This window comes from Rhipicephalus sanguineus, chromosome 3 (assembly GCF_013339695.2).
Source record: "Rhipicephalus sanguineus isolate Rsan-2018 chromosome 3, BIME_Rsan_1.4, whole genome shotgun sequence".
NCBI classification, from domain to species: domain Eukaryota; kingdom Metazoa; phylum Arthropoda; class Arachnida; order Ixodida; family Ixodidae; genus Rhipicephalus; species Rhipicephalus sanguineus.
Genome location: NC_051178.1, coordinates 146,067,432 through 146,082,738, shown reverse-complemented (window position 1 = coordinate 146,082,738; position 15,307 = coordinate 146,067,432). Strand labels below are relative to the sequence as shown.

The window sequence follows — 15,307 nt, the reverse complement described above, 5'->3', positions numbered from 1 at the left end:
TGGTGCGGTGGCTATGCAATAACCAAGTTCTATGCTGCGAAAATAAGAAAACACAACCCTAGTTTCACATCCACAACTTGATAGGACTATCATATTTTTTTGATGTCCGCAAAACAAATACATTCTGGTAGTAAAAATAGTAAATTTTAGGTTTGAAGCGAACAGTGATTTCGTCGAATAATTTCTAATCGAATTCGAGTAGTATATATTACATATTATAAAGAAAAATGAGCGTATCTGTCATGGCCCAACTAACCAGCACAATATTTTTTAACATTGAAACAAGGCATTTGCAAATATCATTCTTCTTGGTTCAAAGGGAAGTGGAAGCAACTCTGAATAGCAGCAGGATTTGACTTTCAGTAGAGTGCAAGTAATAACCTGTAAAATACGTAACGTTTTAAAATTTACTATTACTTAGAGCATATAAGCCGGTATAACATGCTTTTCAACTTAAAAAAAAAACACGCCATATCCACGAAGTGAATGATGAGTGGGCGAAGCTCCGGAGGTAACCTGGTAAACCGTCAATCCCCTAAATTTTGCCCACTCGATCATCATACAAAGACCTGACACACAAACGCGGGGGTCCTCATATGTGACGTTAAGCTCAGGGGAACGTTTGTTGTCGGCGTTGCCGTTTTGCCTTTCGAGGGCGAGAGCGCGTTTACGATCGTTTTCATCCGTGGTAGAAAGAGAATGTGTGGTCTGGAACGCGCTTATACTTCATGGTCATCAGCGTCATCGTTATCACGTGTAGTGGGTACATTCCACTATACTGGAACACGCTTATTCTTCCATGGTCATCAGTCGTCATCGTCATGGAACGCGCTTATACTTCATGGTCATCAGCGTCATCGCCATCGTTATCATGTGTAGCGGGTACATTCCACTATACTGGAACGCGCTTATTCTTCATGGTCATCAGTCGTCATCGTCATCTTTATCACATGGAGTGGATACATCCCACTATGCGTGGCTACCTACTACTACATACTACAAAGGAGGGACAGGCCCACACCCTGAGGAGCTTCGCCCCTAAAAATTATGAATCAATGTGGGGGTAATTTATTCATTCAAAATTGATGTGGGGCTTCGCGGTAGTGCGGATTTCCCCTGGATAGGTGTATTCACGGTAGAGCACCCCTCCAGTACAGTGAAACCATCTTCACAGGGGGTTACATGCGGTTCATATGTGTCTATTTGTTCATTTTGAATACTTCAAAATTTAGAATAATTTAAATTCATTTCGAAGCGAATTTGAATACCGTAATATTCGTTCAAATATTCGAACTGCTCGAATATTGGCACAAGCCTAGGTAGTGCACATGTCTATATCTAGTTCATGGCTCTCAAGCACATCTGATTGTGTGGGAACGTGCTGAACTGGTGTAGGCACACCTAACCATGGCTTTTACAGCAGCGTTCTTGCATGGGTGCCTCAATGATGACACCTCATTCTGTGTCATATCACTGATTGCACAGTCTACTCTGTAATACTATAAGTTTGACGTAGCCTACCCAATACAGTTCAATCCTTCAAGGTTATGATAGCCGAGCTACGCTATTCACAATACAAACCATGCACAGATTTTAGTATCAGTGCCAAACTTACGTCGGCATACTGAGGACGTTCAAATTTGTACAAAAGTTGGCTTCCTAGCATCACATTGAAGTATTCCTTGAGTCCATTTGTCACTTCGATGACAGCACTCTCCCTGTGTGAGAAGAAAGAAGGGCTCCGTTATCGTTTTTTTTTTTTTTTGCAGTTAGCTACACAAAAATTCCTAAGCAGTACAGTACAAATTGTTATGATAGTTTTTCAGCAACAATTCTTCATGAGCAACAGCAAACACAAGGAAGCACCACTGAATGTAACTCCTGTTACAAAAAAAATATCATTAGCCCCTGCCCTATCACGAAAATCGGGGCAAGCGAAGCTTGGAATACTACTTCCTTTCTTTCTTTCTATCACACAGCCCAATGCCCACTCCTAACCGTTTCCTTCCTCCACGCCGGGAACTGGACCGTCATTTGTGTGCTTAGCAGTGCAACATTTGAATTGCTACAGGCAATAACAACAGCCGTGTTCGTGCCCAGCCAACAATGAAATGACAAGTCACCTCGATAAACAATCAGATTGTCATATCAAAAATGGCTGATTGCCAACAAGCCCAGGATCAAGAGAGCGTGATTTACTGGAAAATGGCACATAGGAATACACATGTGACCAGTACACTTTTGAGGGCCGCATTTCTTTGCGCTCGCGAACGCTGGGTTTTATGTGTACGAAGCAGAAATCTGCGAGTTAGAAAAGCTTCGCTTAAAAAAAAAAAAGTTCCATAAGTGCAGTCATATTCCATTTATCGAAGCCCTCCTCATGTATTTCACTGCAGATTCTAGGAACAGGCACCTCGAAGTTGGCATCAATCTAAGGTTTTCTTGAACAAGTGTCAGTATGGGGACATGTCTGGTATGCTGGCTGGCTTCCATTTCAGAATTGCAGTATGTAAATGCATAAACAATATCATTTGGTAACTGTTAACAATTTTATCTTGATTACCTAATTGTCAACCAATTCATTCGGCCATATTCGACCATATGAAGCGAGCAGACAATGAAGCCAGGAAAAGCATATGGGTAAACTGCACAACTGTTTTCTTTTTCTTTAGATGTCAAATGTAGAAATAAGAAAACAGAAAAAGTAATGAAAGTGGGCGAAAAACATCTTCCACATTACATGAGCGGTAGCACATCATTACACTACCATGGTGACTGTCCTCCCATCAACTCTCTTGGGTACTTGTGCATGCGTAGAAGAATGTCTGTTAGCACCACTCACAGTCATGGAACAATCCCTTACCCGGCCCGGCCCGGCCCGGCCCTCGGGCCGGGCTCGGGCCTGAGCCAGGCCCGTATTAGGCCCGGGTCTCATACGTATCTGTATAATCACGCTCCGGACACCAGACACGTCACGTCGACGGGGATCGCTAAAGAGGCCGCCGGCTGGTTCACTTCGGCGCTCTAATAGACAGTTGTTTTGGAAGCCCTTAGTCCGGTCTCGCTTTACGGCGTAACATTTGCAAAGATCGAATGCGGTCACACGAAGACGACGAGACAGCCATCTTCAGGGAACAGCGAGGACGGTGGCTCGCTCTCTAACGGGTGTGCCTCGCTTTGACAGATCTATGGCACTGCGGTGGCGGTGACTCGGGGAAGAAGGGTGGGACAAAGAACGTTCTTGTTTTGAACACGAAAACGTTGTGTACGTTGGGTGCAGTTGCCTGCCGAGGAGTCAACACGACAGCTTTAATTTATGTAACGCGCTGCCCAGCCTGGTGTATTCCTACCAGAAGCATCTAGAGCACGTTTTTTTTTTTTTAAATGCGAAGTATTTCTTAGCGAACTTCTACGACCTTGAGCGTATCTATCTATCTATCTAGCCGCCTACGACTTTGTGCTCTCCTGGCCGTTTTATTCATGGGGTGTATACCAAAATTGGTATGGCACAAGATGACTGTACGACGAACATAAATGACTGGTCATAACATGAAAATCATGTCATGCATGTCATGTACAGCATGATTTATATGCCACAGTCTTGGGGCTCTTGCGGCCGTTTCGCTAATTTGATATATACCAAAATTGGTATGGCTTGGCAAGAGTGTATGGCGAACATAAATAACAGGAGTTTATATGAAAATCATGACACACATGTCATGCACAGCATGACTTACGTGCCATGCACATGGTGCGCTGGCGGACGTTTCGCTCGCTTGATATACACCAAAATTGGTAATGCGTGACCTCACTGTGTGACGAACATAAATAGCAGGAGTTAATATGAAAATCATCACACGCGTGTCATGTATAACATGACTTACGTGCCACGCTCATTGTGCGCTGGCGGCCGTTTGGCTAGATTGATATTCACCAAAATTGGTATTGCGCGACGTGACTGTCGGACGACCATAAATAACAGGATTTAATATGACAATCATGAGCGCATGTCATGTAGGGCATGATTTAGACGCCACGCTCGTGGTGCGCTCGCGGCCGTTTTGTTAGCTGGATATATACCAAAATCAGTGTGTCACCTGAGTGCGTGTCTAATATAAATAGCAGATCACGAATCGTATATATGTACCAGAATGCACGTTTCATTAGCATGGCATACGCCAGATTGTACATCCATCCATTCATGGCAAACTTGCAATATATAGTGAACTAGATGTCACGACATGAATGACTTCGTTTGCCTCAATGACAAACAAGACGATATATGCAGCTCTTTTCTGGCTGCTTCGCATTACTTGCGATTCCCACATTGCGTGGGATCTGCCTGGCTTTTTTTTTTTCATTGCATTGTGCAATAGATGAAGTTTGCATACTTGCTACTTTTACTCAACAGCCCTAGCTCGTATGCAATTATGTAAAACAAACTAAAAATGTCTGCCATGTTTTTTTTTTTCGGTTTATGGAGGTATATTTTGTAGTCGTTCTTTGAAATGCAAAAATAAGATTGCGTGGTTAGCACTGCGGGCGTACATAAAACAGCCAGCTATGACTCCAATTATATTTTATATTGCCCTGCAATTATTTCGCAAGAGTGTTACGGGCGTAATTAACCGAAAGTATACACAGTACCAGTGAAAGTCGTGACACTGAAAGCAGTTCCCAAAACAATCTCTAGAAAATATCTTGTGTGTGGCAGGTATCTTCACAATAACCGAAGGTTAGACAGTGCCTCCTTTATGCTCAAGGCATAACTAGCTGAAACGGGTCGGGCCGGGCCGGGCCCAAACCTTTCGGGCCCGGGCCGGGTACGGGCCACATTTAAGAACACCGGGCCGGGCTCGGGCGGGCCGGAGCATGGCGTTTTCGGGCCGGGCCGGGCCCGGGCCGGAAAAATCGGCCCGTGCAGTGCTCTAGGCTGTATGTCCATCACCGTTGTACTTCCTATCGTTCTTGCTCCAGCGATAACATTATGCAACACACACTCTGAGACATTACCTATGGACATAAAAGAGCATATCTGTAGATCCCTATGCTCTGTCTCTGTGTGTGTCTATCACCAGCGTTATCTATTACAGGTCCTACGAATAATTGACATAATAGTGAAGGTCCCCATCACCTTCCTTTGAGTCAATGATAGATGGCCTGTCTATTAGTTCACTCACTTAAGGGGCCTATATAGGGCAATACAAAAACCAGATAGTTACACCGCATGTAAGCTAAAGTAAGACTACTCACTTGTTAGATGAAATTCCTTTCACTGACGTCTTCTGTTTCACATAATCCGCCAGAATGTGGTCCACGGTGACATTGCAGGGAAGCTGAACAAGCTGCATGCAAACAATAATTGCACATTTAACTTCAGAACACGAATCTTCAATAGCAAAAAATGCAAAGTGTAGCACATTAATTATTGGTGATGCAATTTTTAAAAGGAACACTAACGACAGTTCAATAAGGTGGTATGCTGGGCCAGTTGGTGCAACACATTGTAGATTGTATGAGCGGAAAACAGCAGGAATAGAAGGAAAGAACTTGACAGGACAGACACTCAACTTACAACTGCAGTTTATTGGAAATTTTTCTCACACAAGAGCATGGCATCGCGCATGTGCAGCCACCTTACAGACTCGGAGAACATAGGTACATGCATTGTCATTGAAGGCTCTTGCAGGTGGCACGCACCTGTCTGCACTGCAAAGATTTCGGGCGCAATCCACAGTTTGCTAGCATAAATGTTCTTTGCAAATCAAAACACAGACTGGCCAGGGAGATCACGGAAGCTGGACAGATTAAAGCAGACTCAACCACATGCATCAGTGTTCCCTTGGTAGCATTGAATGATAAAGAAATAGGCTTTCTAAATACAGTGAAACATCGTTAATACGTACCTGACGGGAACGCGGCATAACTACGTACTAAACGGTAGTACGCATTAACCAGCAAATACAAATTTGCGTCTCCTGACAGTGTGCCATCACTGCCAACATAGAAACAAACACAGTCCCACAGCAGATATTGCCTAAAGTACCCACCACAACGCCTTTTCTTTCTTTTTGTGCGGAAAAGATTCTGGCTCTCTCACACGACCGTCCTATAGCGCGCGGTGGAGACGCCAAAGGTGCATTTCGAAACTATTGCAGGGTCCGCGATACGCAGCGGCTGACACAGCGACAGAGCGGACAGTATCGGCTCTCTGCAATACATGTGTACGCGTCTGCATCGCGATCTGCCACTAAGCGAAAACTGATAAGTTTCATTGAAACACGGTACGGCCGCGTGGAGCCGATCGTCCCTGGCTAGTTGCGTGCATCGTGTCGCCTACTCGGCTCACGCCGTCACTGCGGTGCGGGGCCGCTTGTTGTACCGTACGCGCGCGCTTGCCGTGTGTTCTTCGCACGCACTCCGCTCCAGACCGCGCACAGATGTGGCGATTAGCTAGTTGGGTTATCGCAGTGACGACGAGCTTTCAGCAAGCGATGTGCGCACCGCATCTCAACGTGCCCTAGCGCTCCTGGTAGCGGACGGAGGCACGTTTAGGCAGCCCTCTAACAAAAGCGTGCAGTATGGTTACAACAGCGCTATGCTTGCTGTACTGTACGCGCGCTTGGCGTGAAATTGTCAATGTAGCGAGGTTTCTCGGCGCCCTCGACGCTGAACTCGGCAACAGTAAGGTGCTTTCATTTCTACAAAGCGGCGCGCACTTCAACGCCGTCCTGCACAACGAGACGACAGTGATCGGCGGCGCAGCGCGCTCAGGTTGTCGCCTATAAAAATCGTGCAGTAGGCTTAAGGTAGCGCTACGCCACACGCGTGCCCGAGCAAATAGCTGAAGGTGATAGGGCTGCCGGCGATAAGTCATACTGGCGCGCGATCGTCGGCGGCCACCATCACGCCTTGGTTCTTTCCCGATGCTTATCCGCAAAGGCGCCGCCGCAATCGCGCGGAAGTTGGAATCATTGATCGACCGCTCTCTGTGATTCTAGAAAAGAAGACCTTTTGCGGCACATTTTGGCGTCTGCAAGTTCAGCGGCGCTGTAAACATTTATGGCAGAAAAAGTTATCGCGGTACGCGCAGGTACGCACTAACCGGTAGGCATAAGACGAACCACTACGGCTTAAGCGGTCAACGAATGCATTAATCTCTATGAGACTCGGTCAGGGATTCGTCGTAACTACGTTTTAACCGCTAGTACGTTTAAGCGGGTACGTATTAACGAGGTTTGACTGTAGTTGAAGCATGGTACATATCAGTTCGGATAAGTAACCTTCCTTGTCTTGTCTTGGCCTAGTCTTTCTTGTGATAAGGTGGCTGCACATGCGCGATTCCGTGCTCTTGCGTGAGAAAAATTTCCAATAATTTGCAGTTGTAAGTTGAGTGTATCCTGTCAAGTTCTTTCCTTCTATTCCTGCTGTTTTCCGCTCATACAATCTACAAGACTAATGACAGCATTTAGTATTCCAAAACTAGTTTTATTCATGTCATAACCAAGTGCGGAAGACATTTTTGTAGGAATGGGCGAATAGTAAATTTGAGGTTTGAAGCGAATAGTGATATGATTGAATAATTTCGAATCGAATAGTTCGAATAGCACTCACCACATATTATTAAGAAAAATGAGCATTTTTGTCATGACCCTTGCACAATATTTTTAAGAACTGGAACTAGGTATGAGTGAATGTCACTTTTTTGGTTTGAAATGAAGTGAAGAAACCTTGAATAGTATAAAAATTTGAATAGCAGTAGGGTGCAAGTTATAAGTGGTACAATACGTTACAATTTAAAAATTACTAGACTTAGCACATATAAGCCCATATAACACGCTTTTAAACTTAAAAAAAGAAAATATGTATATTTAACCTTGAAGTGTGGCTTCGCGGCAGCGCAGATTTCTCCTGGATGAGTGGTCTCACGGCACAGCAACCAGACGCTGCAGTGAAACCACCTTTACAGGCAGTTATGTGCGGTCAAATATATACATATATTCGTTCATTTCGAATACTTCGAAATTTCGAATCTAAATTCGTAACGAAGCGAATTTGAATACTTTAATATTCGTTCGAATATTCGAAACACCCGAATATTCGCCTATCCCTACATTTTTGCTGTGATGTCGCAGACACCTGCACTATTTGTGGGCCTGTGTAAGCAATACATACACCTGAACTTACTTTCAAATGTGGAATGAATTTTTAGTCATGAATGTGAGCAGTGAAATACAAATCTCTTTAGCCTTCCTGCTGTGGCTGAAATAGTGTATAGGGCTTTCTATGAAAGCTGTCTTAAGCAGTAAAGCAATAAGCCATCACCTTTTTTTGTCGTGTGATAAGGTCCCAGTCGTCTACAAGCCATGGCTTCAGTTCATCTGGTATCCGCACCTTGATCTCTACTCGGGACAAGAATGCTTCCTCCTTTGGAAGAAAATCTCCTTTAGCACAGCTATAGCAAAACTAAAAATCCATTTCAGAAAGCACAGCTGCACAACATGAAAGCACTGGCACAAAAAATTATGAAGTTTCATAGTGTACTAAGACACTGGCACAAAAAATTATGAAGTTTCGTAATGTACTGAGACAACTTGATGACAGATTCACAGCAACTGCACTCCATCTCAATGCAAGATGACAATGGCAAAGGCTGTGGCACATCACATAATGCAAACGGCAAAGACTTTTCCAGTATAATTCATGTCAAGGTATCCTCCTCAACACTCAACTTGAAACTGCCTACATATTAAATGTGCAGATGAACATTTACCATATATTGCCGATTATAAGTTGACCCCCCAACTTGCAACCCCTTCTAGGGGAAAAAAAAGTTGACTCCGAACACAGCCTCATGCTGCGGCCATAGCTCACCAATAAGTTTTTCAGAAGAGGGAGTGATGCAAAGAAACATTTATTTGCCCATGAAACATTGCTTACGACTCGTCGTCGCTTCAGAGAAGCACGCAGTCACGGTCATTGCCATCATGTGAGCCACTGCTGCTGCTCGCCGTCGGAACGGGTGCCGGTGGTACTGAGATGCCACACGTGGAAAACGCCACGCGGACCGATTTGACCCAGCAGGAGTGAATGCTTTGCCTTCAGATCACTCACGTAGTGAAGAAACGCGCACTGTTTTTCTTCATAGGCTTCGGGGCAACCTTTGGCATACAGTTGTGCGTCGTCTTAGGCTCAGGCCGTTCCGTTTCATAAAGATTGTGACCCATTTCTTGGATACTTTGAATTCGGTTTGCGAGATGCACATATCCTTCGCGACAGTATGTGCTTTTGCTTCAATATCATCATAGCAAACACTCAGGCTCTTGCTTCTCTGGTCGTGAACCCAATCTCGAACTGCCTCCTCAATATCAGGGTATCGCCCAGACTTCGGTCCGCGAAAGGAACGGCGTGTAGCAGCGCACGCGAAGATCTTGGTCCTTTGCTTTCTCCATTCCCTCATGCACTTTTCAGACACATCAAACTTGTGCCCTGCTTCAACGTTGCTTTCCGACTCTGCATAGAGGATCGCTTGCCTCTAGAAAGCAGCGCTGTACTGTTGCAGGTGTAGCGGTGGCATCTTGGCGTCCGTTTGGCAGCGTCGCAAATCACGCACACCACTGCTTGCAAGCGAAGTGAAATGCAGAAATGGCGAACAAGCGTGAGTGCAAAAAGACGCGAAGACGCTTGTGGGCGCATGTGACTGGTCATGTGGTTTAGTTCCGCCCGAAGTGTTGCCAGCCCACACGGACGCCGATGGTTTGTCAACAAATTGTTTCTATTGTATGAAAACAAAACTGCAGGGTGCATCGCAAGATAAATTCCTCTTTATTCATAGAGCATCGTTCGCCCTCTATCAAAGGATGCTGCTTTCGAGACCGTGTTTCCCAAGCAGTTCGCATTAATGCCGTGCGACGGTGATTTTTAAATGTGCTCCGTAGTTTCGCCTCGCGTGGTTTCGCTATAGTTCGCGATCGTCGTGGCAGATCGCAAAAATGTCCGGCTCCGGAAGTGGCGCGCACGCGCTGGAAGATAGCTGCTGCCACGACTCCACTACCTCTGCGGCTGATGTTATCGATGCGTCGAATAGCAGGACATCCGAGGACGAAGACCTTTCGTCGAACCCCACAGATAAGCCGACTTTACGATTCCGCGTATAGGTAGACTCCGATTATAGGTTGACCCCCAAACTATTTGAAGGCCATTTTATGAAAAAAAAAAACGTTGATTTATAATCGACAATATACTGTATGTATAAAATTATGAAAGGTCAAATTTGCAAAGATGAGGCTACTAGAACCTGATGTAAACTGCCAAGATGCAAACACAACCATGAATAACATCTTTTAGCAAAGTGGTAGGCATGTGTATTGTGAAACTATGTGTGTACAAATAACTTTCAGTGTCTATAACGACCCTGGCATCTAGTGTCAATCATGACACAAGAGAAAATTAACATTTCATAAGTTTCCCAAGCTGAGTGCAAAAGTAAATACTATGTAAATCCCAAGCCACATTTCACGCTGAAGTCACAAGCTGACCTTGCTTAGATTGCTAAGGGGCATCGTGGATATAAATTATCAAGAAGGTGCTATGAAAGAAAGTCAGGCTTGATTTAAGAATCGTGCTGAATTCAACAAAAATTCACAGTGTTCCCAATTAGTTTCATGCCATTTACTCAAATGTTTCACAACACTTTAAAAAAGCATGGAAAACAAGGCACCTGGCCATCTATTCTCTTAACGAATTATAGAGTTACTTTAATTACGGCTCTACCAACACTGCAGACAAGTGGTGCAATGACCTTTCACGATGCACCATACCACACACATCTGAAATCAAATTTCACAATAGAGGTCCTTTTGAGACCTTTGGAGCAGTTTTGAGCACGACTGCTTTGACTTCACCGGCTAGCCGATGCCAAAGCTTTTCTACATCCCAAAGTTTAGCAAGAAAGTCTGGGTAGAATGTCTCACCGACTCAACATGTGGGTCCAGACGGCTTCGTTTCTTTCTGTGGCTTTCGCCACCCGACTCTGAAGCCTGACTAGTTGCTGGCTGGTGGGAAGCAGCTGCCGCCGCCGCTGCAGCACCTGTTCACATGACAGTTGAAACACTTCGAAGTGGAAACAGAAGCCTCCTCAGGCACACACTAAGCAAACATGCCACCATGCCACCATAGCAAACAACTCGTTGTAAAAGGAAAAGAAAAACTGTCATCCACTGATTTCTAGCACCAACCTACAAAAAAAATGTGTATGTGTTTCTCAGAAAATAGAATAATAATACTAAAGGATTTTTAAATGATAAAAAAAATCACGCCATATCCACGAAGTGAATGATGATGAGTGGGCGAAACTCTGGAGGTAATCTGGTAAACCGCCAATCCCCGTAAATTTTGCCCACTTGATCATCATACAAAGACCTGACACACAAACGCGGGGGTCCTCATATATGACGTTAAGCTCAGGGGAACGCTTATTGTCGGCGTTGCCGTTTTGCCTTTCGAGGGCGAGAGCGCCTTCACGATTGTTTTCATCCATGGCAGAAAGAGAATGTGTGGTCTGCAACACGCTTATACTTCATGGTCATCAGCTATCAGTTATCACATTAGTGGGTACATTCCACTATACTGGAACGCGCTTATTCTTCATGGTCATCAGTCGTCATCGTTATCACGTGTAGTCGGTACAATCCACTATACTGGAACGCGCTTATTCTTCATGGTCATCAGTGGTCATCGTCATCTTTATCACATGGAGTGGATACATCCCACTATGCGTGGCTACATGCTACATACTACAAAGGAGGGACAGGCCCACACCCTGAGGAGCTTCGCCCCTAAAAAGTTTGTCCTGTTTCGGAGTTTGAACCCTGTGAGCTAACGCCTTACTGGGACAGTCATCCTACCACCAGAGCTAACCAGGCAAGCACATCACAGCAGGATGGCAAATTAATTGACAACTCAAAGCACACGAACATGAAATGCAAGAAGATAAGCTCCGCGGTGGCTTGCAAGGTCAAGGAACGTTCATGAAAAGATAATTTCCCCCTTTCGCAACCCTTTCCCCACCTAGCTGGGTCTTGAACAAGTGATTTTTCGAAGATGCCATTTTATGAGCAGAAATAAAACTATGACTAAATTTGCGAATATCCACAAATCAACAAAGGGAAGTGAAAAGGATGGAATACATAGTGCTCACAGGATGACACGCAACGTCATAACTGAGGAAACTTTTCGGCACAAATTGAACGAGGACACATAACACAAAGGAACAGGATGGGCGCCTGTCAAGTATAACAACTGGTATGTGCAATCGCTTAAGACAACCATGTCGTGTTGCTATGAACCTGGCCACTAAAAGTGATGTTGACTCTCACGCAATAGAATGCTGATGTGACACCAGCCAAAAGATGGGGTAAACAAAAGTATATGTGCTACTTAGCCCTGAATTAACGTGTTTCTATTCCGTGAGCACTATGCAAAGTGGACAAGAAGAAAGCCCCAATGCATACCTTTCTGTTTCTGGGGCTTTTCTTGGGATGGAGTTGAACAGCGTTCTTTCTCCACCTCTTTTTTTGGCTTAGTAGCTTTGTTCTTTTTCCCTTTTCTGGAAAGCAATGCAGAACACTAGTAGACATAAACCTTCATTTTTTATTTTATTTTTTTTACAGTTCTTATCGTTATTCACTGTCCAGAAGCTCTGCCAGAATCTGCATTTAAGCCCTCATAATTCCATGAGTGTGAGGTGCAGCTGCCTTAAAGTCAAACATAATACTTTGCAAAACATCTTCACATTATGGGAAATTTAGCTTAACCAAAGCGTGCACTTTAATAAAAACCACACTAGTCTCTCTAATAGTCTCTAGCTCAATGGAGGGTATGTCTTATTCACAAAGGTTGTGTCAAAGGGTATATGCTGCATAAAAATGACAGATCATCCACATCACAATTCCATGTGTAACCTGGAAAACTGATACGAATAATAATTAAAACTCATGCATGCACTATTTTCAGGACCTGGAGAATTGCTTCTAGGTAAGAGTTACCAGCAAAGCGCACGCAAAAACTTAAAATGCTGCTTTTCCTGTACACAATGCGTTGACTGCAACAACTCGTTTCTGTAGAAACCAGCCACACAAATGCTACCTTTTCATAAAGAAATTAACATGTTCCTTTTGTTATTTAGCAGCTCTGGCATGTCAAAGAGAGAGTGCTTGCATATGAAACAAGGTACGCAAACAATTAGCTACTGCAGGTGCACAACAGTCTCACTAAACACAGAGATTAAAACAAGTGCAGGAATAAATTAGCTACTGCAGGTGCACAACAGTTTCACTAAACACAGAGATTAAAACAAGTGCAGGAATACCTTCCTCCTTACGGTTGGTACTTCAAAAGTATATGCTACGGAATTGTTACTGCTGTCTTGACAGTCATATTTGTCCCACTGTTAGACAGAATGTGCATACTTGGTGCAGTAAATGATGGCTTTTACCGACTTTTATGCCACTTTTGCGAAACAAGACTTAAAAAAGAGCAAGCATAAAAAAAAACTGGGGGAGGGGAGGACTAGGTGATGCAGGGCACCTGAAGCGCAGTGGCTGAAACATTGTAACGAGATCACCATAAGGCACAACATGACTCTGTATTATTGAGTGAATCACAATGCACAGTTGTGAACAGACGAAATGCGAAAGAAAAAAAATTACAAAGCAGGATGCCTTTTGTGAGTGATACGTCAAGGGCATGATTTCACAATGCTGCTTGTCCAGCTGCCAATGATAATATAGGCGCTAGAAATAAGCATACAAGCTGAGTCATACTGAATGCGCAGCAGAAGATGAGGACAAGAAAGAGACACCACGAATCCTCATCTTGTGTTACACATTCATTATGAATCGGTACCAATTCACCTGACTGTCAGTACTCCTAATGCAAGCTCAATTCCACAGCCTAGGAGTGTGGCCATAACTGCTGGGATTAAATCTCCAAAGTCATGCTCTGTAGCGCAGTGCCACTGGGGTGGTACCAAACGGGTGTTCACATTTCAAATTTCCACAACTGCACATATTACACTATCTGTAATTATGAGAAAGTGAGCTTTTGCAGGCACAACCGAACTTTTTAGTTTTGGTATCTGATCCTTTGAAAGAAGGCAGGGGATGAATTCTGTCAGCATGTCCACATTACTATGACAAGCAGACAGAAACGCATTTGTAGTGAAATTTTACAATTCCTCATGACATCATTTAGGCATCTAGTTCAGTCTGACATGCACACTTTTATTTTCCCGTGCTGTGAGCAGTGGGAAAACAGCATGCAAAAATAATCCAGCATGCGCTCTGAATTTCAGCAACTGTTTACCAGTGTCTACCGATACAAGCTCTAAATATCAGCTGCTCTAAATTAGGTGTTGCAGTAGTCTTGCAGAAAGTTAGTTTACAGTTCCGTCAAGCTTGACTGCTAAACAATTATGTCTGCTGGCAACCAAATATTTCCCCTATGCTCTCTTTGGTTTTCATTGTATGGTGACTTCATATGAGAGAGACAATAAAGAAACAGTTGAAGCCTATGGTAACAATGTGGTCCTCTTAAGTAAAATGTGGGGAAAGGGGAGACTCTAGAATAGTTTCGACCACCTGGGATCCATGCACCCAACGTAGTGATGCACGGGCATTTCTACATATTCACTTGCATGGAAGTGCAACTGCTTTGGCCAGCAAGTATGACTTACTTGGAAAGCAAGCACTTGAAGACGCAATTTTATTTTATTATTCAGTAAGCATAGGTTGGAGTACTCCGGTCGGACGGTGTTGAGCATTTGCTATCACCCTTATTGCAGCGCTGGCACAACAAGCAAGGCCATTTCACTGATATTGAGCAAATAAATGAATTAATACTAGTAATCCCTATCCTACATACAATACTGCATATAACCACATCGTCAAATCCTCTGCTCTGCTGCAGAAGTAGAGCATGAGTGACGGAGCCACAAATTAATTTCGTAGCACAGGCCAATCCACAATGTCTGCACAGCAAAAGAGCAACCGCGCTTCAGACAAGCTTGAGCGGCATGCATCTCTTCTTGTGCTAGGAACACATGAATACAGGTTCCATAAGGCTGAATCTATTGTGAACAATGCAGTTCACACAGATGCACATTACAATAGACAAGTAGCATGGTGTTCCCGCTGTCTTCTGGTTCTAATTGTAGCCACTGCTAAAAATGCTTTCACTGAGAGTTTTAATGCAGCGCAGGTGCACTACTAGTGTAGTCGCGTCGCAGATTAGTGGAGGATATATCTGA

At 44.1% G+C, this 15,307-nt stretch overlaps 1 protein-coding gene across 3 annotated transcripts in view; it reads right to left on the bottom strand.

Annotated features, from left to right (window-relative positions):
• LOC119387399 (mortality factor 4-like protein 1) overlaps positions 1 to 15,307 on the bottom strand; it is a 30,282-nt gene that overhangs the window by 10,278 nt on the left and 4,697 nt on the right. For 2 of the 3 annotated variants that reach the window (XM_037654785.2, XM_049413501.1), the window contains 5 exons: positions 12,513 to 12,607; positions 10,974 to 11,089; positions 8,326 to 8,427; positions 5,254 to 5,345; positions 1,616 to 1,718 (listed from right to left, as the gene is read on the bottom strand). In XM_037654785.2, the coding sequence (XP_037510713.1) occupies positions 1,616 to 1,718; positions 5,254 to 5,345; positions 8,326 to 8,427; positions 10,974 to 11,089; positions 12,513 to 12,607 (508 nt within the window). The remainder of the gene's footprint in view (positions 1 to 1,615; positions 1,719 to 5,253; positions 5,346 to 8,325; positions 8,428 to 10,973; positions 11,090 to 12,512; positions 12,608 to 15,307) is intronic. The other variant, XM_049413502.1, reaches the window with a different exon arrangement.